The following is a 25,343-nucleotide window of genomic DNA, read 5'->3' as shown; positions in this document are numbered from 1 at the left end:
AGGACGTCTCAAAGCACTTCATAGCCTTCGATGGGCACCTGAGCACTGATGAGAGTGGGGAGGTTACAACTACAGATGGTTGAAGAAAGCCCAGTGGTGGGGATGGGCAAGACCATGGAGGGATTTGAAGATGTGAATTAGGATCTTGAACTCAATCTGCAGGGAGATGGGGAGCCAATGGAGCCAAGTGAGGATGGGAGTGATAGGCTGCGGAAAGGATGAGCAGACAGTGGGTGTAGTCAAGCTTGGACATAATAAATGCATGGATGAGCCTTGGAGGCCTGAGGGGAGTTAGTGGAGGAGGCGGGCAATGTTACAGAGGTGGGTCAGAGAACGGATGTGGGGTTTAAAGCACAGTCGGGAGTCTAACAAAACACCAAGGTTGTGCACTGGCATCACGAGGTGGAATATGCAGCCATGCAGGACGATGCTATCAATGCCTGGCTTTGACACAAGCTAAGCAGGAAAGCCTCCGTCTTGTCAACATTCAACTAAAGAAGGTTAGCTCTCATCCAGAACTTGATATTTAACAGGCAATTGGTCAGAACAGCAGTAGTCTGAGCGCTCTGAGATGCCACCCTGCGTGGAGGACTCTATACAAGTGCAAATTGTTGTTGTTGTAGTCCTGGGATTGAGAGTGAAGGCAGAGATAGAGTTTGATGTCAACTGTACACAAGCGGAAGTTAACCCCCTGTCTGCGGATGACATCGCCGAGCAGATAGATAGTAAAGAGGAGAGGACCGAGGATACAGCCCTGAGGAACGCCGCATGTGACTGTGCGAGTGCCAGAGGAGAAGCCAAGCACAGGGAGAGATCGTCAAGAACGAGGAGGCAGAGGGCCCTAGTCGCAAATCATATGACAACCAAGTGAGAGGTTGACAGTTTGGTTTTCTTTCTGCTTTAGGTTTAAATTTAGATAGTGACCTTGAAAGTAATTCTTGGCATCAAACAGATTTCCCGGAGCCTCGCAATTATGAAAGTTAATCCATTAATCTGCTCGAGAAAACCTGGAACGCTCAAACCTTGTAGAATTAAAGTAGACTCCACTTTTCGTACATCTACAATCCGCTTAGTGGAACTGAGAAGTTTATTGCTGTGTTTAAAAAGGGTCTGGATTCGACAAATATGTTCCTTCCCAATAAATCAAATAGGAAAGTCAGAAGAAACTTCTTTACTCAGAGAGTGGTGGGAATCTGGAACTTCAGGAGATTAACAGTGAGATTTGTTCGAAAGCCAGAGACAAATACATACAGGGCACAGCATTGAGAACACTGTCGGAGTGTGGGGGAGGGGGCAAGAGAACAGAGAGCTCCAGCAAGTCTGGGTATTTTGAGGCGAATAGCATAGATGTATTTAAGGGGAAGCTGGATAGGTACATGAGGGAGAAAGGAATAGAAGGTTATGCTTGAAGGTTTAGTTGAGGGAGAGCAGGAGGAGGCTCATGTGAAGCATAAACACCAGCACTGACCAGTTGGGCTGAATGGCTTGTATATTCTATGTAAAGAAAACTCCAGATTATCCAGATTATCCTCTTCCGCATTACACTCTGCGAGATTATCACCCCCATCCTCACCAGGCTCCACTGACTCCCCATCTCCCAGTGGATCAAGTTCAAGATCCTTATCCTAAACTTCAAATCCTTCCATGGTCTTGCCCCATCCGTGACCATCTTCCCCACCCCACCACAGCTCGGGTGCAAAGCATCTACTGTCCAGCACCTTGGGACGACCTCCCAACGAGAAAGCCACTGTATAAGCATAAATTTGTATTGTATATTACCAAACAGTTCAACCACTCTCCACAACCTCTGGCAGGGAACACTTACCAACAGGCCATTGGTGGTGTGCACCGCGACACATCTGGAGAAGCAGTGGTGGATGGCCAGGCTGTTCAGGTACGTGGGTGACCTGTAACCCCCCACTTCATCCACATCCCCACAGCGGTGAAAGTGCACGGGGTAACTGCCCAGCACCTGCTGACCCATGCGGGTTAACTCCACGTTGGAGACGTGGACAGACGTGAAATTCCTCAAAACCTTCAACAAACAAACAAAATAAATTACACGCATCTCTAATAATTATACTTGCATTTGATATACCTGCTTTCACACTGGGAGGATGTTTCAAAACACTTTGCCGGATTTACTATAAAGTGTAGCAACTGTTTTGTAAGTGATCCATCTAAATACACAGGTATGTTAAAAACAAATTTCAGGAGATTAACGGTGAGATTTGTTCTAAAGCCAGAGACAAATATACAACCTGGAATTCAGGGCACGGCATTGAGACCACTTCGGAGTGTAGGGAAGGGGGCAAGAGAAGAGGGGTCTCCAGCAAGTCTGGGTATTTTATATTTAATACTGAAGGGATCTACTAATTTATGCTGCATTTTTCATTTCATTCCCTTCTCTATCCCAAGTCTATAGGATTCGGTTTCTCTGTTTATCTCCAATGAGAGACAGATACTAAGAGACACGGAGAATAGATTAAAAAGACTTCCATTAGGCTCAGTGGGGCTGAATGGTCTACTTCTGTTCCACCTGCAGAATACAGTCACTAGACTTTACAGTAAGCCCTGTAAAGTGCTTTGAGAAATCCTCCTGATGTGAAAGGTGCTATATTAAATGTAAGGATTATTATTGAATTTCCTAAATAAATGAACTGGAGGTGGTAAACCTTTATATGGTAATCCTCACATTTGGTATAGCTCCTTTCACGTCAGGAGGATGTCTCAAATCACTTCATCGGACATACCGTAAACTGTAGTGACTGTGTGTTTTGTGGCAATTCAGTGAGAGTTGTTGGCTGTAGACAAACTTTCCTATGGGAATTTTGTAATGCATTCTACTAGTTTCTACTAAAAAACAGTGGAAATACAGGGTGACCAAAAAGTAATGATATCTATCCTATTATCTAAAAATGTATATATCATCATTTTCTTTAAGACTTATTAGACATCGTAATGGTATCATGATACCCTATACAACCTTAGACAGAAAATATTTTGGAGTCTTGGTAAAACCTTCAAGGTATTTTACTTCACAGGTTATATTCTAATTATGCTCGAGAGTCAGCAAGACGTACCTTTAGATGTCCACCGAAGGTGTCTTGTTTAAAGAACTGGCACTGGTTATTGCTGTAGCATGACCCCTCCATCTCCCCCTCGATGACAATGTTCCTGGTTAAAATTCCTACCTCCGCCCTCATATCCACCCCATTCATAATCTCTCCAATGTGAATAAATTTGGGTTGTTCTGCACAGGGAGGCAATAAAGAAGCGTTGATATTAAACAAGCGCAGACAGTAATTTTAGCTACAGCAGGTCACAAATAAACTACTGACCCCCACCCCCCACCCCCACTTGCTCCAGTACACGTCTGAATGTCAGTTGTGGATGGGGAAGGGGCATTGTTTTTTATGCTCCATCCCTTTATCACAGTTGGATAACTCGCCCAACACTCGATTACAAGGGTCACATGAGGAAAGGCCGCTGGTATAATAACAATAAGAATCCTTACAGTTGGTGTAGCACTTCTTATGTCAGGATACGGGATATACAGTAAAGTGCAGTGACTGTGTTGTGGATGAGTTTGGCAGCTAATTTGCACACAGCAATGTTCCACAAACCACCTCCAAAACACAGCACCCCCCAACACTGCACTGGAGAGTCAGCCTGGACTATATGAGTTCCAAGAACCTGACATAGGGCTTAAACCAACAATCTTTTGATTCAGAGGCAAGAGTGCCTCCAACTGAGCCAGGCTGACACACAAGCCAGGCTCCCGTACAACTGCACCCAACACAAGTCAGTGCCCTTGGGAGAGTAGGCAAGAAACAAGAGAAAAAAAAGCTTCAATGCCCAGGCTTCTAAATAATTCTATTATGAAGTTGTAATATTGAACAGTCTGTTATTCTGCACCTCCTGTGTCGGGAGCATGCTTTTTTAGCTTAAAATTGATACTGTCTGAAAACTTATGCCCCAATCTTTCAGACAAATAGTTACAGTAATGGATGGATTGTCCAAAATCACTTTGACCGACCTTTGACTTTGACCTGACGGCTGCTACACTCGGGACAGGCGAGGAGAGTGAATTCCTCGGCTTGGTACATGGAATAGTCAGTGCTGGCAATAACGATTTTGTCATCCTCTCTCCAGCCTTCCACCTCATCCAGCAGGTCCAGGACAATGCCGTCAGATACCTCCACCCGGAAATCCGAGATAGGCAAGCCTGGTCCAGGAGAGACACCGTTACTCATACAACAACACTGGTAACTGTTCTTCCTTCTAAAGTCATTTAGAAACTGCTCATATGCCAAGAGTTTAAATTAAATGAAAACTGGATAAGATAATCGAAAAAGACTGTAAAGTGGTGAGATACAAATCTGAAATAGCTCTATAACTACTGAGCTGCACAATGTTACGACAGTCAAACCCGTCTTCAGTAAGTATTCAGGGGGCTGGGGCAAAATAGCTTTTATATAAATTGGGCCTCTGAATAAGGGTTTGTTGCTACGTGTAGAATTTTTAAGTGTTTAGAAAAATACACTGCACATCCGAACCCATAAATTAAACAACTGCACCTAACACAAGTCAGTGCCATTGGAAGAGCAGGGGAAAAAATAAGAAAAAGAGAAAGTTATTGCAGCCCCAACCCTCCCAGCAGGGCATTGGAGTGTCAGCCTGGATTGAACTTAAAGAATCCAATGTGGGATTTGAACCCACAATCTTCTGAATCAGAGGGGAGAGTGCTACCAATTGAGCCAGGCTGACGGTTTGACAACCATTGCTTGTGTAATGCCCACGTGAAGAATATGCACACTGCAAAACTGGTGCAGTTTTAGCAAATGTCAGACACTTTGTGGGGAAGTAAAACATGCCCATAAAGTAGTCATCTTAGTCAAAAATGGAACATTGGGATCCATAAAATCGCAGCCCATGTTATTGTGAGATTTGACTCTCCAAATGTGCATTCACGTTAAAAAGGGAGTCAGCAGGACACTATGGCACCACTTTCTATTTTCTGTGCATGTGCAAAGCAGGAAGTTACAATCAGTGCGCAACCTGATGACCTGGAAGGCAGCTTTTGTTTATCGCAGGAAGCTAAAATCTCCGATTTGTGGATCATCAGGTCATCTCAAGGCACAATATAAATAAATGGCAAAATTATATCTTAACCTGGAATCCCAAAACCATTTATTCTGCTGAAGGGAAATTTCTACACAAATACCCCAGACTCTGTATCATTGTATCTGGGGGATTGTCGGTGGCCAGGACACCGGGAAAGAGAAACTCCCTTTTCTTTTCGTGTCATAGGATCTTTTAACATCCACCTGAACAGGCAGATGGAAACTCAGTTTAACATCAGAAAAATCTCTTTCAGTACCATTTTCCCATTCGCTGGAGGCAGACACGACAAACTTCACTCCATCCACAGTGAAAAACTCCTTGCGAGCGACTGCCTTCCCCCCGGTGTCGTGGTTCTCGTAGTTTCGAACTGCTTCATTACAGGACCGGTTACCACCGTGAATAACACTCACCAGGGCCCACGCTTGCCTGTCCGAGAAAATAAGACAAAAAGTAAATAATGGAATGACCTTTCCGCAGAAGGACCGTGCTTGTTAATGTTTAACATGATGAACATCAGCCGGGGCTGCTCGTGAGCTGTATGTCCAGTTTCATAGTTAAGACTCTCCAACTAACCACTTGGTGGCGTTGTTGTTCTCGAGCGTGAATTTCCATGTACAGTAGAACATTGCATACCCACAATTCACACACATACACAAGCCAACTACCCACACTGATGCAGATGTACATCCCCAGCAACAAGTAGCTAAGTTCCCAGGTTTATCAATTTGTCACGCAAGGCTGGAAATGCAAAGTAAGCATTCCATAGCTTTACAGCACAGAAGAAGGCCATTATTATTATTGTATTCAGATCATCGTGTCTGTCTTGGCTCTTTGAAAGAAGAATCCATTCAGTCCACTTACCTGCCTTTTCCCCCAATCCCCTGCAAATTATTTCATTTAAGATATCTTGCTAGATCCCACTCGAAAGTAATATGGATTGTATCTTTCTATTCTCAACCACCCCTCCTAGTAGGACATTCCACAAACCAAAACTCTCATTGCGTAAAACAAATCTTCCTATCTCCACCTTTGCTCCCTTACTAACCATGCCCTTGAATCACTGACTGACCAACCCTTTAAAATAATTTCTCACCATCGACTGCCAAAGCCCCATAGGTTTCCGCTCAACCTTCCCAGTTCCAGTGAAATCAGACCTTAATAGTTAGCCAACAAAATTAATTTTCGTCATTGAGTATTTCTTAACTTATGCCTTAAATATCTCCTCACCAGCATCTCCTCATCTTCGTCGGATCTGCCGTACAGCGTTATGGTGTCTGGGGATTTATCAATCAAGAAAACACACTGGCGATCGAACACAGACTTACCTAAGACTCATGCAAATGTTCGGGAGGCACTTCATTACGTCCCTGGGGGCCACAGGTTGGCCACCATTGTTCTAGTCATTGCTAATAGATCGAAACCACTCATCCCTGGTATTAACCTCATAAATCTCTCATCCTCTCAGTGTCCATGACATCTTTCCTAAAGTGAAGTTTCAAAACTATTCACAATACTCTAACTGCAGTACAACTAACGATTTGACCAGGTTAATGTTGTCAGCAATGTTAACGGTGTCCAGTTACTCCTTACCTGTAACTTAAAACTTGGACGTAATTACTTCCAAGAAGCTCCTGGATAAACTTCTTTGTTTGTGGATGGAGATTTTTAGCAGCGGAGTCTTTGACAGCAATAGCAATTATTCGGCCCGTTTCCTGGGATTTGAGGAAAGCCTCCAGTCTCTTGCTCTCACGAACCTCTTCGTAGGTGTCAAAATTCTCCTTCGCCAGCACTTGTCCCGTGTCCTGGTCGACCACATAGACATTTAACCCACGGTTGGGTGGTGTGTATAAGGAGGACCCGAATATTAAGCCAGACGCAGGCAGAGTCTTGGTCAACAGGGTCCAGGATAACTTCTTGGTGCCGTGCATTTCCAGGATGCCTCCCGCATCAACCCCCAGGAATTTCTTCCCAAACTCCGGCACCTCCTCATCTTCGTCAGATCTGCCGTACAGCGTGATGGTGGCTCGGGATTTATACAGGCATTTCTCTGCTCCAATGTGAAGCGCTCCCCCATCCTTCAGCAGAATGTAACGGGATTTTAAGGAAATATTTTTTGAGCCGTCCACACTGTCAGCAAAGACTAATGAACCTAAGAAGCCCAAAGAGAAAACAAACCTTCAGTTTTGCTCGGAAACCAAATAACAATTGACTTGAATAAACAGTTGAAATCTGGCAATTAGATAAATTAGCGGTTTCAGGGGGAGGAGCAGCAGCCCAGATTTTTAAAATATTTTTATTGTAAAGTGCAGTGACTGTGTATTGGTAGACGGCCACAATCTACACAACAATGTCTCATAAACAGCAATGGAGTGAATGACCAATTTTATTTGGGGGATTGTTTGCCAGGACACTGAGACAAACTCCATTCTCTTTTCGAATAGTGCCATGGGATCTTTAACATCACCTGAACAGACAGACTGGACCTCGGATTAACACCTTATCCAAAGGACAGCAGCTCTGACAATAAATTACTGCCTCAGCACTACACTGAAGCTAAGATTATGGGCTCAAATCCCAGTCTGGGGCTTGAACCCACAACTTTCTAATTCAGAGGTGAGAGTGCTACCAGCTACAAGCCAGGCTGATACCCAACACTGCACTACAAAGCTGAATGAAAATTTCACCCAAGAATCTTTGATGGAGACAACATCACGAACAAGAAAGATTAATCAAAAGAGCCGTGCGCATAATGTTATTTCCAGCTCTACCTCCATCCTGAATGGTGATGCAATGAACGGTCGCCGATGAATCCAGTCGGAAGTGCTGCCCTTTCCTGATGACGACCCGTCTCTGTGCATTGTGACCCGGGTTCCAGTTTCTAAGTGCAAAGTTTTGATCAGGACAGTTTTCTGAAATATCACAGGAAGATCAAGCATATGTTAGGTATTATCCATTGAAAATTATTCCAACTACCACCTGCTATATTCCAAGAAAAGCAGAGGCCAAAAAAAAACTCTGGTCTTAGCCTGTAAGGCAACTTTCTCTTAGAAAGTTTAAGACAATTCTTCAATTCCGTCCTACATTTGGAAGCCAGATTTTTTCTTCAGGAACAGTATAAAAATTTGGACTGCTCTCAAAAATTTCCAATATTCTACAGCTGGATGGTCCAACGAAGCATGCGGGTAGAGGATGATTTCATCCGTCCCAAGACCATTTCCAACTTCCACTCGCTTCCTCCATCCCCGGTGAACTGTCCTCTTAGGGCAGCGGCAGGAGCGGGTGGTTGTTTGGGAGGACGCAGCGCAGAGAGTGGAAATAATGCCGGCTGTTGCTGCAGCCTGTCAGGAAGTCCCCCTCGAGATAAGTGGGGGAAACGGGTCTCTTGACCAACTTTCAAACTGCCGCACTTTGTAATGTAACCAATCACCTGGGCCAATAGAAAAGTGTAGAAATACTTGCCAAAAATTGCAGGGAAATTTGTGCTTGGGTTGGGGGAAGTTGATTGGTGCTATTGAGGTACGTTTTACTGCCAATCTACATAAGCGCTCTGGGATTCTACCCCATGTGAAGGTTGCTATATAAATGCAAGTTGTTCTTGTGGTTTTTCACTTTACTGATAAAAACTAAACATGAGGAAATAACACATGTTGGATTGTTGTCAAAAAAAAATTAATTTCTTCTTCAACAGCCCAAAGAGCCTGGAGATCCGCCAAAACATACACTCAGGAGCAGTATCCTGACTGCGGAGCAACAGGAGCTCACCGCCTCCTGCCTCTCAAGGCTCAGCACTGGACACAGACCCAGAGAGGGGCACCCGCACACTCACAGACCCAGAGAGACACACACACACAGAGACACACACACAGACTCAGAGAGACACACACACACACACAGAGACCCAGAGAGAGACATACACACACACTCACACACAGACCTAGAGAGAGACACATACTCACACACACACAGACCCAGAGAGAGACACACACACACACACAGACCCAGAGAGAGACACACACACACACAGACCCAGAGAGAGACACACACACACAGACCCAGAGAGAGACACACACACACACATACACTCAGAGAGACACACACACACACATACACACTCACAAAGAGAGAGATACACACATGCACAGATACATAGAGACACACTCACAGACAGAGACACACACTCACAGACACAACATACACACACACACACACACTCACAGAGACATGCATTTTTACAGAGACACAAACACACTCATAGACACAAAGAAACATACACACACATAGAGACACATACACATTCACAGACACTCAGAAACACACACACATATATAGAAGACATACACAGACATATATGTACAGAGACATTCACAAACAGACACATACAGAGAGAGACACACAGATACACTCAAACAGAGACACCCACAAACAGACACAACAGACTGTTACCAGGAATGAGCGACTTTAGTTATGTGGAGTTACTAGAGAAGCTGGGATTGTTCTCCTTAGAGCAGAGACGGTTAAGGGGAAATTTAATAGAGGTGTTCACAATTATGAGGGGTTTTGATATAGTAGATAGGCAGAAACTGTTTCCACTGGCCAGTGGGTCAGTAACCAGGGCACACAGATTTAACATAATTGGCAATGAAACCAGAGGGGAGATGAGAAGACATTTTTTTACAGAGAGTTGTTACGGTCTGGAATGTACTGCCTGAAAGGGCAATGGAAACAGATTAAATAACAAGTTCAAAAGGGAATTAGATAGGTACTTGAAGAGGAAGAATTTGCAAGGGTATGGGGAAAGAGCAGGGGATTGGGACTGATTGGGTAGCTCTTCCAAACAGCCGGCACAGGCACGATGGGCCAAATGAACTCCTTCTATGCTGTAATATTCTAACTACAGAGTAGAGTGAAACACTCACATAGAGACAAACACATAGAGACACAGACACACTCACACAAACTCACAAAGACACTCACAAACACACAAAGAGAGAGAAAGAGACACAGATTATTTCTTGTTAACAAACGTCTTATTAAGGCTTGCGTAGAGCTCAGAGCAGATCTGTTGCTGAATGTCATATAAAGAAGCTGGGTCAGTTCAGGGAACACGTGAACACGTGCTTGCTAATTTTGTGGCTACTGTGGTCAGCCTGCTTTACAGATCAAACAAGGGATTGGGTTTCTCTGACAATTTGATCATTTCTCTCTTATTGGCACTTAGGATTCCTTGCTTAACTGGCGGCCTGGCTCAGTTGATAGCATTCTTGTCTTTGAGCCAAAAAGACGTGCGTTTGAGCCCCTCTTTGGAACTCTGAACTCACAGTACATTGTCAGAGGTGTGAGGTGTGGTCCTGTGAATGAAATATTAAGTCAGCTCCCGTCTGCCTGTTCAGGAGGATGTTATAGCACAAAATGAAAAGAGACGGGAGTTTGCCCGGTGTCCTGGCCAAAAATCCCCGAAAGTAAAATTGGGTCACTCACTTCATAGATGTTTGTGGGACATTGTTATGCACAAATTGTCTGCCATCTTCCCCTACAAAAGATAGTGACTTCACAGTGTGTCCTGAGAAGCATTTTGAGACACCCTCTGGACATGAAAGGTGCTGTGTCAAATGCAAAGTCTCTCATTATTTTCCCATTTACTGGGGTAAGGCTCGACAGATATCCTCTGGTACCAGTGTGGCCATTACACGTGTGTGACCCTCGAGCGAATGTGTTGCGGGGTGGGGTGGGGGGGGGGGGGATGCAGATACTCACAGGCAACATTTGATCATATCTATCTCCAATATTGACTATCCCCGGTGATGCGGAGGGAGGGGGAGGAGGGGGAAGGTAATTGGGGTCTCCTTGGAGCTGAACTGGCTTGAACGTAACATGTTTGGCAACAGCACATCAGATTTTCCTTTGGCCAGCGGAACACCCACATAGAGACACACACGATCAGATACTCACCATCTCTTTCGTGCCCAGAATGTGTGGCCAATGTGCAGATTATGATGAGGATGAGTACAGTCAGAAAGCTACCAACACATATGAAGCTATTCCTGTGTATCTTCCTCCTCGTGTCTTCAGACTCAGAATGCTGCTGATTTCCTCTGAACACGAAGATGGCTGGATTATCCGGTTTGGAATTGGACCACTCTGCGTGAGATGCCATTGTCATCCTGGGAGGTGGCGCAGGTCTGACAGGTACAACTTTCCCAGGGACATAACTGGATGAATGACTCCGGGTCCCGTTCGAAGCCTGAATAAAAGCAGGGGGGCGACCAGGTGCATTCCTGACTGGCTGCATATTACCAGTAAACTGCAGAAGAATACAAAAATAGGAATGAGAAAACCAACAGCTTGCATTTACATGTGTAGTATTTATATTGAGAACGAGCACTTAAATGAAAAAGATAATGGCAAACAACAACAACCACTTGCATTTATATAGCAGTCTTTACTCAGGGTAGTTCCTCGGAATGCTTCACAGTGGTGGAGCCGGGGAGGGGGACGTGACCATAAGCGTGGTCAAAGAGGAAGATCTTCAGGTGGGATCTGAAGATGGGGCAGGAGGGGGCAAGGCGGAGGGATTGAGGAAGAGAGTTCCAAATTTCGGGCCAAAGTGGCTGAAAGCACGGCCACCGACACTAGAAAGGAAGGGATGAGGAACAAGCAGGAGGCTGGAGCCAGCCAAGTGGAGGTGCCAGAAAGTGAAGTGGGGAGTAAACACATCAGAGAGGTAATGAGAATCAAATAAGAATCAAAACCCACCCTCCCCTTTTCCTCTCAAGGCATTAATACAGTGGCAAATGGCACAATAGTTAGGAATTCTAATCCTGAATTTACTAGCTTTACAGGCTTCCAATGCTGGATTATACACCACTGGTTCATTTTATAACCCCCACTGTGGGTCATTGTACAGACCTCTTCACCACAGGGCTTCCTCCATGCCAGAGGCAGCAGGAACAATGCACTCTTTGTATCGCTCCTCCAACCAACCTCACCCACTAATGCGATTTACAAAAGGGATGTTTCCTTTAAAAATAAGCAAGTCTCTTTGCCGATGGGTCAAACTATTGGGAGGGGTGCAGTTAGATGCAAATCTTCATTGTGTCCTGGCTCTGATATACATGAGTGTTCGACTACTCACTGAATAGTTACCACTGGGTAGTTACAGCTACACACCCATCGGGTGCTTTCCAACTATTACAGTAACATCAGAACAATGGCTTACAGAGCACTGCATGGTCCAGGCGAGGCCCACAGTCAGAGTTCTGAAGATACCCCTCTGGCAAAAGTGATCTCCCATCAGCAAGGCTGTTCAGTCACAAAAGGGAATTCAAGAGGCAGCGTGACAATATGATTCATTAGTGCAAAACAAGTCAGTGCAGATGTTTTCACCAGACTCCTTCACTAAAAAGACTGTAAATGTTTGGCGGAGGATGCCGTCGTGGCACATTAGCTGCACTGGGGTCCGCAAAGCTGTGCATTACCTAGATATTGCACACAAGATGTTAGGAACAACTGCAACAGCCTTTCAGCGGAGCTTGTGACCGGGGGGTGGGGAGGGGGGAGCATCAATGATGGAAAGTTACATTCAGTGATGAGCTGAATGGCCTCCTTCTCTGCTGTAGTGGTCTATGATTCTACCTATAGTAGCTCATGTACACACAAGAAAGCTCCCGCCCGAGTGGCTTTTAAAAAGCTTTAGCGCTCGACAACTGCAGGTCATTTATAAGTTGAGCTCAAGTATACAGAAGACATCACATGACAAGTCAGCGTCTATGGTCCCACAATATCACATGAAGACCAAGGGTTCCAGCTGTCTGAATAAATGAAAACCCTCCCCAAACAAATGTTACTTAAAACTGCAAACAGCCACAGGCTCTAAAACACACCCATTCCTAATAGGATTTATCCTATTAAGCCTCCTCCAGTACCAACTCCAGGTCCACCGATGTTCTATCAGCTTGTCTGGCAGACATCAGGGCCTGGATGAGTGCAAACTTCCTGCAGCTAAACGTGGACAAGATGGAACCCATACTCCTTGACTCCCGTCAATGTCTTCACTCCTGCGGATCTGAACTCCTCAACCTCCCTGGGCTCTCCCTCAGACTCACCGAACCAGTACGAAATCTAGGCGACTGGTTCGACCACCAGCTGTCCTCCCTCCATCCAGTCCCTGACCAGGACCGCTTTCTTCCACCTCCACCACATTGCCCACCTCCAACCGTACCTTACCCCAAATGCAGCCAAAACACTCATGCATGCGTTTGTGTCAGCTCCCGCCTGGATTACTCCAATGCACTCCTCACCGGTCTCCCCAGCTCCACTGTTCAAAGGATCCAGCTCATTCAGAACTCTGCCACCCGTATACTGACCCAGACCAAACTCCATACCCACATCTCACCAGTTCTGGCCAGGCTCCACTGGCTCCCCATCACTGAACAGATCGACTTCAAGATCCTCACACTCGTGTTCAAATCCCTACCTCTCTGACCTCCTCACTCCCCAATCCACCACCCACTGCCTTCCGTTCGTCTGGTACCGTCCTCCTGCTCGTCCTTCGCACCCTCCGCCCCACCATCGGAGGTCGCGCTTTCAGACACTACGCCCCGAAACTCTGGAACACTCTCCCTCAATCCCTCCACCTTACCCCCTCTCTTTTTTTCAAGTCCTGCCTGAAAACCTCCCCCCACCAGCTCGGAGTCAGGCTCCGCCACCTTAAGCTGTTAAGCCCTCTGAGCTTCTACCCTGAATGGAGGGTGCTATTTAAGTGCAAGTTATTGTCGTTGTTGTTAATAGTGATTCCTGAGTTACAATTACAAGTATGGATTTCAACACGAGTGTGAGGATCTTGAAGTCGATTCCATTATAACACACCCCATTATAGTGCGTTAATTCCCATTAAAGAATCCCACTAGCAATTATCGCATTTCAGACCCTAATTTCTTCAAAGGTTCCAGCAAAGTTAATTCAAACAGCTTCAAAACTTAAATAGCTCTCTATCATTTCAAGGCATCCTGGGCTATTCAGAATCTCAACCTACAGAGATCAAATATCTCTTCCTCTCACGCCATCCCCCCACCCCTCCACACACACAAAGTACGACCACAGAGTTCCACACAGAGACAGAGGAGGTTTGAAAGCACCTAGTGTACGTAGCTGATCAAATATTTGCAAGAATACTCGTAGCAGGAAGCCCCACTTCAGAAGAATTGCCAGCTAAACATCAAAAGGCATTTATATGGTAGCAGCTCAGCTCAGCTCACTTCTGGCTCCCGGGTGGTCCTCCTTTGAACAATCAGAAGTTATTGTCAGCTGTGAAGTTGCTGTGTTCCCACCCATGGAATCCAGCAGTTTGATAATTATAACCTTTTCTGCTTTTGGTTTTCTGGAATAATAAGAGATTCTGCATAAAACTCGTTCAGATTCTGCTGCCACCCACAAATCATCGAAGCACCGCGGCAGTAAACAAATCAACAAATATACTCTCTGGCTCGATTTAATAACTCTCGTCATACTGTTCCTTCATACCTTCTGTAAGGCACATTGGCTCCAGTGCAGATTCCAGGGCTTGCTGCTAGTACTGCACAAGATCCTGACACACAGGAAACAAATGTTGGAATCGGAACATTAGAGAGTCAGCGTTGCTGGTCTCAGGCCTGGAAAAAGGCAGAAACTTTAAAGGAATTAAGAGTCTAAAATGCGTCAAGTAAAATCCACCAGGAAAACACCTCTGGAACATTGCACTAACACAACAGCCAGATTACAGCGTCAGCCAAAACTAGATAAAGGAGTAAAAGTCTTGCTCCCTTTTAACTTTTGAAGCTGTTTGAATTAACTTTGCTGAAACTTTGAAGAAATTAGGGTCTAAAATACGGCAAGCAAAATCCACCAGCTCTGATACTAACAGTGGAGACAAAATGCAGCAACAACCAAAGTTAAAGGGAGCAGTAGCCCTGCTCCAGGAATCCTGATATTGTCCTGGAACCAGCCAGGCTCATCTCTCCACCCACTCGGAGAAGCCAGCACCGCCGTTTGCACATTGCTGACCTTTTACGGACCTGCTTCAAACAGCTGGGCAGCCAGAAATCTGGTCACTATTGCTGGAGGGAAATTCTACCTGCATCTAAATTTACTCTATTTATTTATATAGCATTGTAAGAATGCCCAGAAGTTGCCAAATTCTTAGATACAGTTTTAATTTTGAAGACTGTTTTCTGTAAGTTTCTTTTGAAGAACGGCAGAAACTTTTAACTTTAAGACTGAATTCAACAATTTGCCAAATTCTGGACGCTTCAAAACACTAAGAAAATAGAACTAGTCTAGACTGACTCTAGATCCAGGTGGAATTTCTTCCCCCTGTAGATGCAGCTTACAAATAAAGCATTCTATTTAATCAGGGCAAAGGTCAGTCTTGGGGAAGGGGGGAGGTGGAAATGAGAGAGATTGCAACTCAGTATAAACCCTTTGAACTCACATACTACACCAAGTTGGGGTGATCGACAAGAAAAATGTAATGACTGCTTATTTCATGACAACCATCTTTATACTACCTCAGTCTTCTGTTAGAGTGCAAACAATTAAACCATAAAAGGTGTTTCGCTCTTTGAATTACAGCTTGAGAACTAAAGGGCTCTGAATAAGACATGTTACCCAGTTTGTAATTACAAGGTTGTAGTCTGATATGTAACCACAGCAACACTCAAACCTGTTTTTTCAAAAAAAACAACTTGAAACTTTGATGAGAGAAGATACTGTATCTTCTACCTTTCCTGTCCTAACAATGGCAAATCAGACCAGGATAGCTTTCTTTAGGCGTTGGCCACCCTGTAGTGCTTTGCCCAAGTGGTCAATCTTCACCCACGGGTCCAGACAGTTTAGCCTTGTCAGACTCCTTGGTTGCTTGTCGATCCCCATCTCCCAGTGGATCCACTTCAAGATCCTCACCCTCATTGACAAACACCCGGGCACCCTCGCTCCTCTCTACCTCTGGGATGTTATCCTCGCCACCACCGCTCAGCAAACTTGAGTCTGCAGCACGAATACCAGCCCTTCCACCCAACACCACCTGCATCTACGCCTTCAGCCACGATGCCTCCACCCTCTGGAACTCCCTCCCTCAATCTATAAGACTATAATCCGGGACAGAATAAATCTTCACTTAGAAGAATATGGTTAATGAGGCACAGCCGCACGGATTTGTTAAAGGTAAATCTTGGCTAACAAATCTAACAGAATTTTTCAATCAGATAACGGAGAGGGTGGATGAAGGTAGTGCAGTTGATGTAGTTTATATGGACTTTCAAAAGGCATTTGACAAAGTGCCACATAAAAGACTTGTAAGAAAAATAGAAGCCCATGGTATAAAAGGGACAGTGGCAGCATGGATCCAGAACTGGCTGTGAGACAGAAAGCAGAGAGTAGTAGTGAACGACTGCTTTTCTGACTGGAGGTAAGTTTACAGTGGCGTCCCCCAGGGATCGGTATCAGGACAATTGCTCTTCTTAATACATATAAATGATCTGGACTTGGGTATAGCAAGTACCATTTCCAAGTTTGCGGATGACACAAAGTTAGGTAGGATAGTAAACAATGAGAAGGATAGGAGCCAACTGCAGGAAGACATAGACAGAATGGTAAAATGGGCAGACACATGGCAGATGAATTTCAATGTGGAGAAATGCGAGGTGATGCATTTTGGAAGAAAGAATGAGAGGTAATATAGGCGAGATAATACAATCTTAAAGGTTGAAGGAACAGAGAGACCTGGGGGGTTCAGGTAAATGAATCCTTGAAGGTGGCAGGACAGGTAGATAAAGCCGTAAAAAGGGCATATGGGATACTAGGCTTTATAAATAGGGGTATAGAGTACAAGAGTCAGGAGGTTATGATTAACTTATATAAAACACTGGTTAGGCCTCAGTTAGAATACTGCGCCCAGTTCTGGGCACCACACTATAGGAAGGATGTTAAGGCATTGGAAAGGGTGCAGAGGAGATTACAAGGATGGTACCAGGAATGAGGACCTTGATTATGAGGAAAGGTTAGAGAGGCGGGGATTATTCTCATTGGAGCAGAGAAGGTTACGAGGAGACCTAATAGAGGGCTTCAAAATCATGAGGGGATTTGATAAGTTAGAAAGGGAAAAAAAATTTCCACTGGTGGGTGTGTCGGTGACTCGAGGTCACAGATTCAAAATAGTATCTAAAAGAAGCAGAGGGGAGGTGAGAAGAANTTTTTTCACGCAGCGAGTTGTTCGAATCTGTAACGCATTGCCTGAAAGGGTGGTCGAGGCCAATTCGATAACTACTTCTAAAAACGCGGTGGATGGGTATTTGAGGAGGACGGGTTTACAGGGTTATGGGGACAGGGCTGGGGAGTGGGATTGACATTACATTGCTCTTTTCAAAGAGCCGGCACAGACACAATGGGTCGAATGGCCTCTTTTTGTGCTATACGATTCTATGATTCTACGAATCCCTTCATCTCACTTTCAAAAAACAACCCCAAAAAATTAGTTATTCGACCACGGTAAGATGACAATATGTCCCTGATTCCCAGGGACAATCCTTGGATGAGGTATTATGTCCCTGGCCAGACTTGTCCCATCTCGAGTTCAGCAGCAAATTGAGGAGGAACAATACAATTCTAAAACAAATACACTCATCAGAGAAATACACCCATTAATCCAACAAGTTTCCCCAGTAACTGCCAGCATCAACAATTGCGGTGAGTTAAATTTTTTTAATAAGTGTCCGCAAAATATGGTTTGCAAAATATGGTCAATGGCACATGAAATATGGCCTAAGGTCACCTCCCACTTCATAATAATCAAAAGCAAAAACTTCCAGTTGATTTTGCCTCTCTCTAACCCAGGGACACATAGGTAAATAAGGTTTCTTCCTGAAAGGAATGATTTAAGGCAGCACTGTATCTTCTTCAACAATTGACTTTATTTTGCACATGATTGAATTTGATTTTAAAGGAACATCCGTAGCATAATTTTTCCCCAAATAGCACATTTCCTCGGGTGATTTTTGATACTCCTCCAAACTGCCGAGATGATTAGCCAACTCAAGAGCAAAGCATGGATCAGCTCCACAACAGGTGCTGTGTTACCCACTGCACTAACAGAGAGAACACCTTTGTATAAAGCGCAGGGAGCACATCAGGCCACTTCTTTTGGACAACGTCAGACTTTTTTTTATTTGAAACTGATGAGTAAAGATACAGGTCATTAAAGGTGGCAGCACAGAGAGATAAAGCTGTTTAAAGGAAAAAGGGTTTTACCTTGGTTTTATGGAAGCGTAGAATACAAAAGCAGGGGAGTAACATTTAACTGTGCAAGACCTTAGTTAGGCCCTAGTTGAGTATTTTGTACAGTTTGGGTTACATAGTTATAAGGAGGATGTGCAAGCAATAGAAAAGGTGAAGTGCAGAATTTAAGATAATGCCAGGGATGAGAAATTTCAATTATAAAGAGAAATCTGAGAAGTTGTTTTTTTAAGAGCTGAGAAGGTAACAGATGACCTAATAGGTTTCCAAGATTTTTAAGGATTACAACAGGCCAAATAATAATAATTACTCAACAAATTTAAAAACAACTTGCATTGTATAGATTTATAAAGGTGTAGGGTCTCCGAGCTCTTAATAGAGGCATAGCCTGACTCTGAGCCAAGGAGAAGGGGGAAATGACTGCAGACACGGTCGAAGAGGAAGGTCTTCAGGTGTCATCTGAAGACCAGCAAAGCGACTGAGGTAGAGGGATTGAGGAAGAGAGTTCTAAAGTCTTGGGATGTAGTGGCTGACACTATGGCTGCTGATGGTGGAGGGGATGAGGGACGTGGAGGAGGCCGGAGCCCACTGAGCGAAGGCAGCAGATGGTGGAATGGGGAATAATAATAAAATAATTATCCTTGCATTTGATATAGCGCTTTTCACATCTTCAAGACGTCTCAAAGCGCTTCACAGAATATACTGTAAAGTGAATTGAATGTATATTTGTGGGAAAAACGCAGCGAATATAAGCAGAATATTTAAATATAAGCAAACATAAACTCGGAATAAGCAGGTCGGAGAGGTAGGGAAGTGCCAGGCCATAAAGGGATTTGGGCACATGTGAGGATCTTGCAATCGATCAATTGTGCAACAATAATCACAAAAATAATTAAAGGGGAGGTTAAAATAAACCTCTTAGAAAAAAAAGAGACTGGACATGGTGGGCAGAATGTGATGTTCTCTGCCAATTGTTATGGAGGCAGAGTCAATACATTCTTTAAAATACAATTACATAAATAATTGAAAAATAATATTAAATGGTATGGGGATCAAGCCGGAGAGAATTAAACTGGCTCTGAGATGCAACCCACATGAAGGGCACAATATAAATGCAAGTTATTGTTTTAAACTAAGTGGCTGGTATGGATAAAATTAATCAATAGACTCAATGGCCCGAATGAACTGTGCTGCTTCGAATATTCTGTAATTCTATAGTGACTAAAATCCCAAACTTACTGATAATGACATAACAATGATAATAAAAATAGTAACAATGATCCTTGCATTTGATAGAGCACCTTTAACGTCAAGAAGACCTCTCGAAGTGCTTTGCAGGATTTACAGTAAAGGGTGTAGCGACCCTGTGTTTTGTAGGAAAACGCAGCAGTCAGTTTGCACACAGACATGTCCCAAAAAACAATGAAGTAAATGACCCATTTTACCTTCGGGGTTGTTGGCCGGGACACCGGGAGAAACTCCCTTCTCTTTTCAAATAGTGCCATAGGATCTTTAAAGTCCACCTGAACGGGCACAGAACTGGTTTAACATCTCATCTGAAGGATGGTGTTTCTTGTTTTCGTGTTTCTTAGGTCCGAAACACTGACTGTCCAGCACGTTGGGACGTCCTCCTGACGTGAAAGGCGCTATACAAACGTAATTTTGTTGTTGTTGTTGTTGCCTCCAATGATGCAGTGCTTACTCTCCCCTCTCATCTGATATCATCCCTTCAGGACACTGGCCCTACCATCCCCCACCCCCAGCCCCCCCAAACCCCATCACTGCATCAAGCAGCTGTTTAAATCAGTCCAGTGTCCTGGTCTCTACCACCCAGATTGTAATGCAACTTTGCTTGCAAACTCTTTCATACAAAAGGCTCGATAAGCTGACAACCGGATTCAACCCACACAAAACTATTTCCTTCCTTCTGAGAAGAAGGAAGCAACTTCTTTCAAGGCATCAATACAGTTGAATTCTTATCAGTGTGTCAAGTCCTGGCTATTATATTGAAGGTTACGAGGGGGGAGGATGGGCACCATTTAATCCTCAAAAAGACAGGAATGTGAGAGCCCAGATCTGCTTCAACAGACACAAATTCCCCCAATGTTAAAAAAATGCTGATTCCTATTTTTCAAGTTCCACAGCGCCATCTGAGAAAAAGAGGTAAACTTTTCCCTCTCAACCTCTCACCACACTTACTCTCTTTCTCTCTCCTCTGTGTGTGTGAGTGTGTGTCTCGTGTGTGTCTCCCAGAGGGCTAAATGATGTACCAGCCCAGCTTCCACACAGAGAGAGGGAGGGGATTCCTCTGGGAGGGATGGAGAGGGAGAGAGACAGAGAGACGAGAGAGAAAGAGAGAGAGAGCGAGAGCTACATTGTCTCCTCGGTCAATCCTTTCTCTCCCACCCACCCACTCCCAAAAACACACACACTCATCAAACACAGCGCTCACTCACACACAGCAATCTCATACACAGCGCCTGTCCTTACCTTCTTCCAAAACGTGCTGGATTACAAAAAGAGAAGAGAAAACGGAGGGAGAGGAGGGGTGGGAGGGAGGAAGAGAAAGAGCGAGAGAAAGAAAGCGAGAGAGAGTTAACCAGACGTTGTGTGCTGAGCAGTGCCAGTCATAATGGTTTCGGGATTGCAGCTAATAGCAATCTGCAGGTCTGTGTTCCTCAGGCATCTTTCCCTGGGCTTTAAATCACTCACTCACTGTGTGTGTATCTGTGCATGCGAGAGACACAGAGCTAGGAGAGCAGCGGCCGCTACATGGGAACTTGCGCTTAAAGCGCTATCTTGCCAACCTCGCCTTGCTTTCCCTTCTCTTGCCTTTCCCACAAATCCAGACTTTCTTTCTTTCTCTCTCTCTCTCTCTCTCTCCCCAGCTTCTTGCCTGTGCAACCTCAGCTCTGTCCACCCCCCCAACACAGCAGCCGATTGCAAAAGGAAGTGAACAATGCTCGGATCGGATTCCTACAGCCACAGGAATAAGGAGTGGCTTCACATCCTCGTCATATGCTGCTGCTTTAAGAAAGTGTAAATCTCTCTCTCGCTCTTTCTCCACCTCCCACTTTAAAAGAAGAAGTGTGGCATTGACGACCCCTAATGGGCATAAAAAGGAAAAACAAGCCGTTGACTCAATAATACTGTGAAAATAATCCTTTCATTTGATACAGTGCCTAAAATGTTGACATTTCTCACAGGGCTCACTGGCAATTGTTTTCAAGAGTAGTGACTGTGTATGTGTAGGAGTACGCGGGAAGTTAATTTGCGCACAGCAATGTCTCGCAAGCGGTTCTAAAGGGAATGACCAACAATCTCTTCCTCTTCATTTTTCTCGAGTCGATTCTAGTTAATATTCACAATTTATTATCTATTTTGGTGTGAGTCTGGCTCAGTTAGTAGCACTCTCGCCTGTGAGTCAGAAGGTTGTGGGTTCAAGCCCCAAGTCGGGACTTTGCGCTCACAATGTAGGCTGACAGAAATGCTGTCCTTCAGATAGATATTAAACCGAGGTCCCGTCTGCCTGTTCAGATGCAGTGACATTATGTGAAAAGAGAAGAGAGTTTCTCTCAGGCCAACAATCCCCCAGAAAAGTTTGGTGATTCATTCATGCTGGCACGGGCACGATGGGCCAAATGGCCTCTTTTGGTGCTGTATAATTCTATGATTCTATGATTTCAAGGCTGTTTGTCTGACATGCTGCGGAAATTGGCTGCCACATTCACCTGCAATGTACACAGTCTATAAATCTTATGAGGAGCTTTAACATGTCCTCCCAACATGAAAGATACTATATCAAATAGGTTTCTTATTATTATTAGCTAAAGTGTAAATTGATTAATTGTTGTCCTCCTGCCTTAAACTTTACTTTACCAAGCCAGTCAGGAACATCGGTGTCTTGTTTGACCCTCAACTATCCTTTCTACCCCACATCCGTGCCATGACCCGCTCTGCCTTCCCCAACTCCGCAACATCGCCCGGCTCCGCCACTGCCTCACACCGCAGGCCGCCGAAACCCTCATACATGCATTCATAACATCCAGGCTTGCCTATGCAAGTTCCTTGCTTGTCGGCCTCCCCAACTCCTCCCTCCATAGGCTGCACATCATCTAGAACTCTGCAGCCCGTGTCCTCTCCCGCACCAGGCTCCGGGACCCCATTAACCCCGTCCTCACCCGACTCCACTGGCTTCCCATCTCACAGAGGATACAATTCAAGATCCTGGTTCTCACATTCAAAGCCCTCCATGGCCTTGCTCCCCACTACCTCTGCGACCTCATAACCTCCTACCATCCTGCCTGCTCCAGCCTGCTTCACTTCCCCCACCTCGCCCGCCCCCACGATTGGCAAACAAGCCTTCAGTCATTCTGCCCCTGTCCTCTGGAACTGCATCCCGCTGTCCCTCTGCCTCACCCTTCCCTTGCCTCCTTCAAGACCCATCTCAAGACCTTCTTCTTCAACTAGGCACCCTCTTTCCCCCTGCCCTTCACCCTCCCCGATCCTGACCCCCCCAGCTCAGGTCCGAAACACTGATTGTCCAGTGCCTTGGAAATTCCTCCCGACGTGAAAGGCGCTATACAAATGTGGTTCTATTCTTGTTGTTTACAGAAAAGAACTGGTACCAAAAAACAGTTTTAATGTACCATCGATCTCTGAATCAATCTGTGAGAGATGCCTGTAACAGCCAGTGTTTATTAGTCAGGTTTATTGCTCCCTTAGAGGGCAATTGTCAGGAAATGTTTTAAAGAGACAATTAGACCCCATTGTTTTCATGGCAAGTGTTAGCAAACTGAACGTTTTGTTTCTGTCTTTGCCAAGTTGGCACAATATGATGCCATAGATTGCCATAAAATGCATTGCTGCACTGGTGACTGCCTCATTTGCACATGACACAACTGTCATCAAAATGACATGTCCTTCCTTGCTGCTTACAAAGCCAGTGGGACCTAAATTGCAGGAGTTGCGAAAAGGATGTTAGTGAATCCTGGATAATAAATTGTGCATTTTTGATGTGACACATTTCACCCATAAATACAGTCACTCCACTTTACAATATATTCTGTGAAGCTCTCTGAACTGTCCCAGTGACAAGACGCTACATCAAATGCAAGGATTATTATTATTATCACACCACCGAAATGTCCCAGAAACACTTTATTGGATTTTAACTGTAATGTGCATTGAGTGTGTATTTTTAGGCCAGCCCATGCAGTTGGATGTGTTGCAGCTAATTCTCTGCAAATCAGCTCAGTTTGAAAAATTAATTTTAAAATCATTTTGAATTTTTTTTGAATTTTTAAATTTTGTGATTGAGCATTTGTGCAGAGTTCCAGAGGTGGAAATGACACTGTGGTAAAAAAAAATATGACTTTTGGAGGGTGGAAATGACACCAGGGTAAAATTCCACCCAGGTCTAGATTTCCTCTGTTAATCTAATATTTCTGAGCGTCTCCGGAATTTGACAAATTGATGAATTCAGTCTTAGCTTTGAAATCAGTTATCTGTGGTTCTTAAAAGAAACTTAAGAGAGAAGGGCTCGAAAATGAAGGCTGCATTTAGGAATTTGTCACGTTCTGGATGCTCTTAAGATTCTACATTAATGGAGTAAATCTAGACCCAGTGGAATTTCTCCCCACATATTAATGGCCTGGGAGCACTCGCAGGTTGGAGATACACGATCCAGTCACCACTCTGCTCATTAAGCCTGTGACCTGAGGTTGAACAAGGGGGATTCCTGACTGCTCAGTAGTGCTTTGTTGATTTATAACCGCACTAAAATGTCTAGGCTCAACAGAGGGGACACTGGGTTCGAACCAATGGATAACTCTAGTGGGGGAGCTAACCTTGTACAGGGCCAAATGACTTCTGTACTAAATCAAAATTCATGCTTCTATAAAATGTAAAATAATCTTCTCAAGTCCCAGGCTGCTTTCTATCTTTCTGACAGAGTCAATATATATATATATATACATGTTAATATATATTATAATAATCCTTGCATATAAAATTTGATTGAAAAACGAGTTATATAGTTCACTCAAGTTTCAAACCAGATCTGGTTGTAATAAGCACATTCATTTTATTCTACTGATTTAAAACACAGATGTCTAGTTAGACTAACTTGGCTATCCAAAATGTTTTCTAAACCTGGTTGAAAAGGCATCGTTTGCAGTACAGTATCTGCAAAGCAAAGGGTTATGTGTTGCCCAGAAATTTTGCTGTTAAAACTAATTCGAGTGACCTTGGGAGTTGTGTATGTGTTATACAGTAATTCCAAGAGCCTTATCTTTGGGTGGGCTTTATTGTTGCAAAAATATTTTGCTTCCAGCTGGCTGGAAATAAGGTTTTTTTTCCATTTGAGAAATGCATTTAGTGTAATAATACTGTATCTTTGCTTAGGTTTTGACTGGCCTCTTATTTTGAAAGAGTTATGGGCAGCAAAGAAGAACAGAACAGATGTCTGTCTCAGTCTGTGCGTTTCTCCACTGAAACCGAATCCGACCAAATCAACTTGACCAGGTCTGGTTTGAAACTTGAGTGAACTATACAACTGTAGTTTTTCAATCAAATTTTATATGCAAGGATTATTATAATATATATTAACATGTATATATATATATTGACTGTCACTATAGCAGTGAAGGCTGAGAGCTGCAGTCAGACAAACACAAGCAGCAGAACAATAATGAAGCGAAGGACATGGGAGAGGATGAGAAAAACTTCCTGGAGACAAATTATTTCGCTCTTACAAGCACAAATGTCTCCATTTGTCGATAACTGCAGGGAGGAGGGGAGATCTGCAGGAGTGATCTTACCTGAAGCCCGAGAAGAGCAGAGGACAGGTCTATTGCAGCTCTCTCTCTCTTGTGTGCCAGGGAGCAAAGCACAGCACAGCAATCGTGGGGAGGCTTGAGGCTGGATTTTCATTCCACCTTCACCCCTATTCC

At 44.3% G+C, this 25,343-nt stretch overlaps 1 protein-coding gene across 2 annotated transcripts in view; it reads right to left on the bottom strand.

Moving 5' to 3' along the window:
* Window positions 1–25,343, bottom strand: part of cemip2 (cell migration inducing hyaluronidase 2) — a 46,299-nt gene that overhangs the window by 20,428 nt on the left and 528 nt on the right. The window contains exons 1-8 of one of the 2 annotated variants that reach the window (XM_007906584.2): window positions 20,881–21,370; window positions 11,077–11,428; window positions 7,896–8,036; window positions 6,718–7,276; window positions 5,384–5,553; window positions 4,040–4,228; window positions 3,084–3,253; window positions 1,826–2,035 (exon numbers count right to left, since the gene is read on the bottom strand). In XM_007906584.2, coding sequence (XP_007904775.1) covers window positions 1,826–2,035; window positions 3,084–3,253; window positions 4,040–4,228; window positions 5,384–5,553; window positions 6,718–7,276; window positions 7,896–8,036; window positions 11,077–11,416 — 1,779 coding nt within the window. In that variant the 5' untranslated portion in view covers window positions 11,417–11,428; window positions 20,881–21,370. Of the gene's footprint in view, window positions 1–1,825; window positions 2,036–3,083; window positions 3,254–4,039; window positions 4,229–5,383; window positions 5,554–6,717; window positions 7,277–7,895; window positions 8,037–11,076; window positions 11,429–20,880; window positions 21,371–25,343 lie in introns of those variants that run through there. The other variant, XM_007906585.2, reaches the window with a different exon arrangement.

This window comes from Callorhinchus milii, unplaced genomic scaffold (assembly GCF_018977255.1).
Source record: "Callorhinchus milii isolate IMCB2004 unplaced genomic scaffold, IMCB_Cmil_1.0 Scaffold1, whole genome shotgun sequence".
Lineage (NCBI taxonomy): Eukaryota > Metazoa > Chordata > Chondrichthyes > Chimaeriformes > Callorhinchidae > Callorhinchus > Callorhinchus milii.
This window is presented reverse-complemented; position numbering and strand designations above follow the sequence as displayed.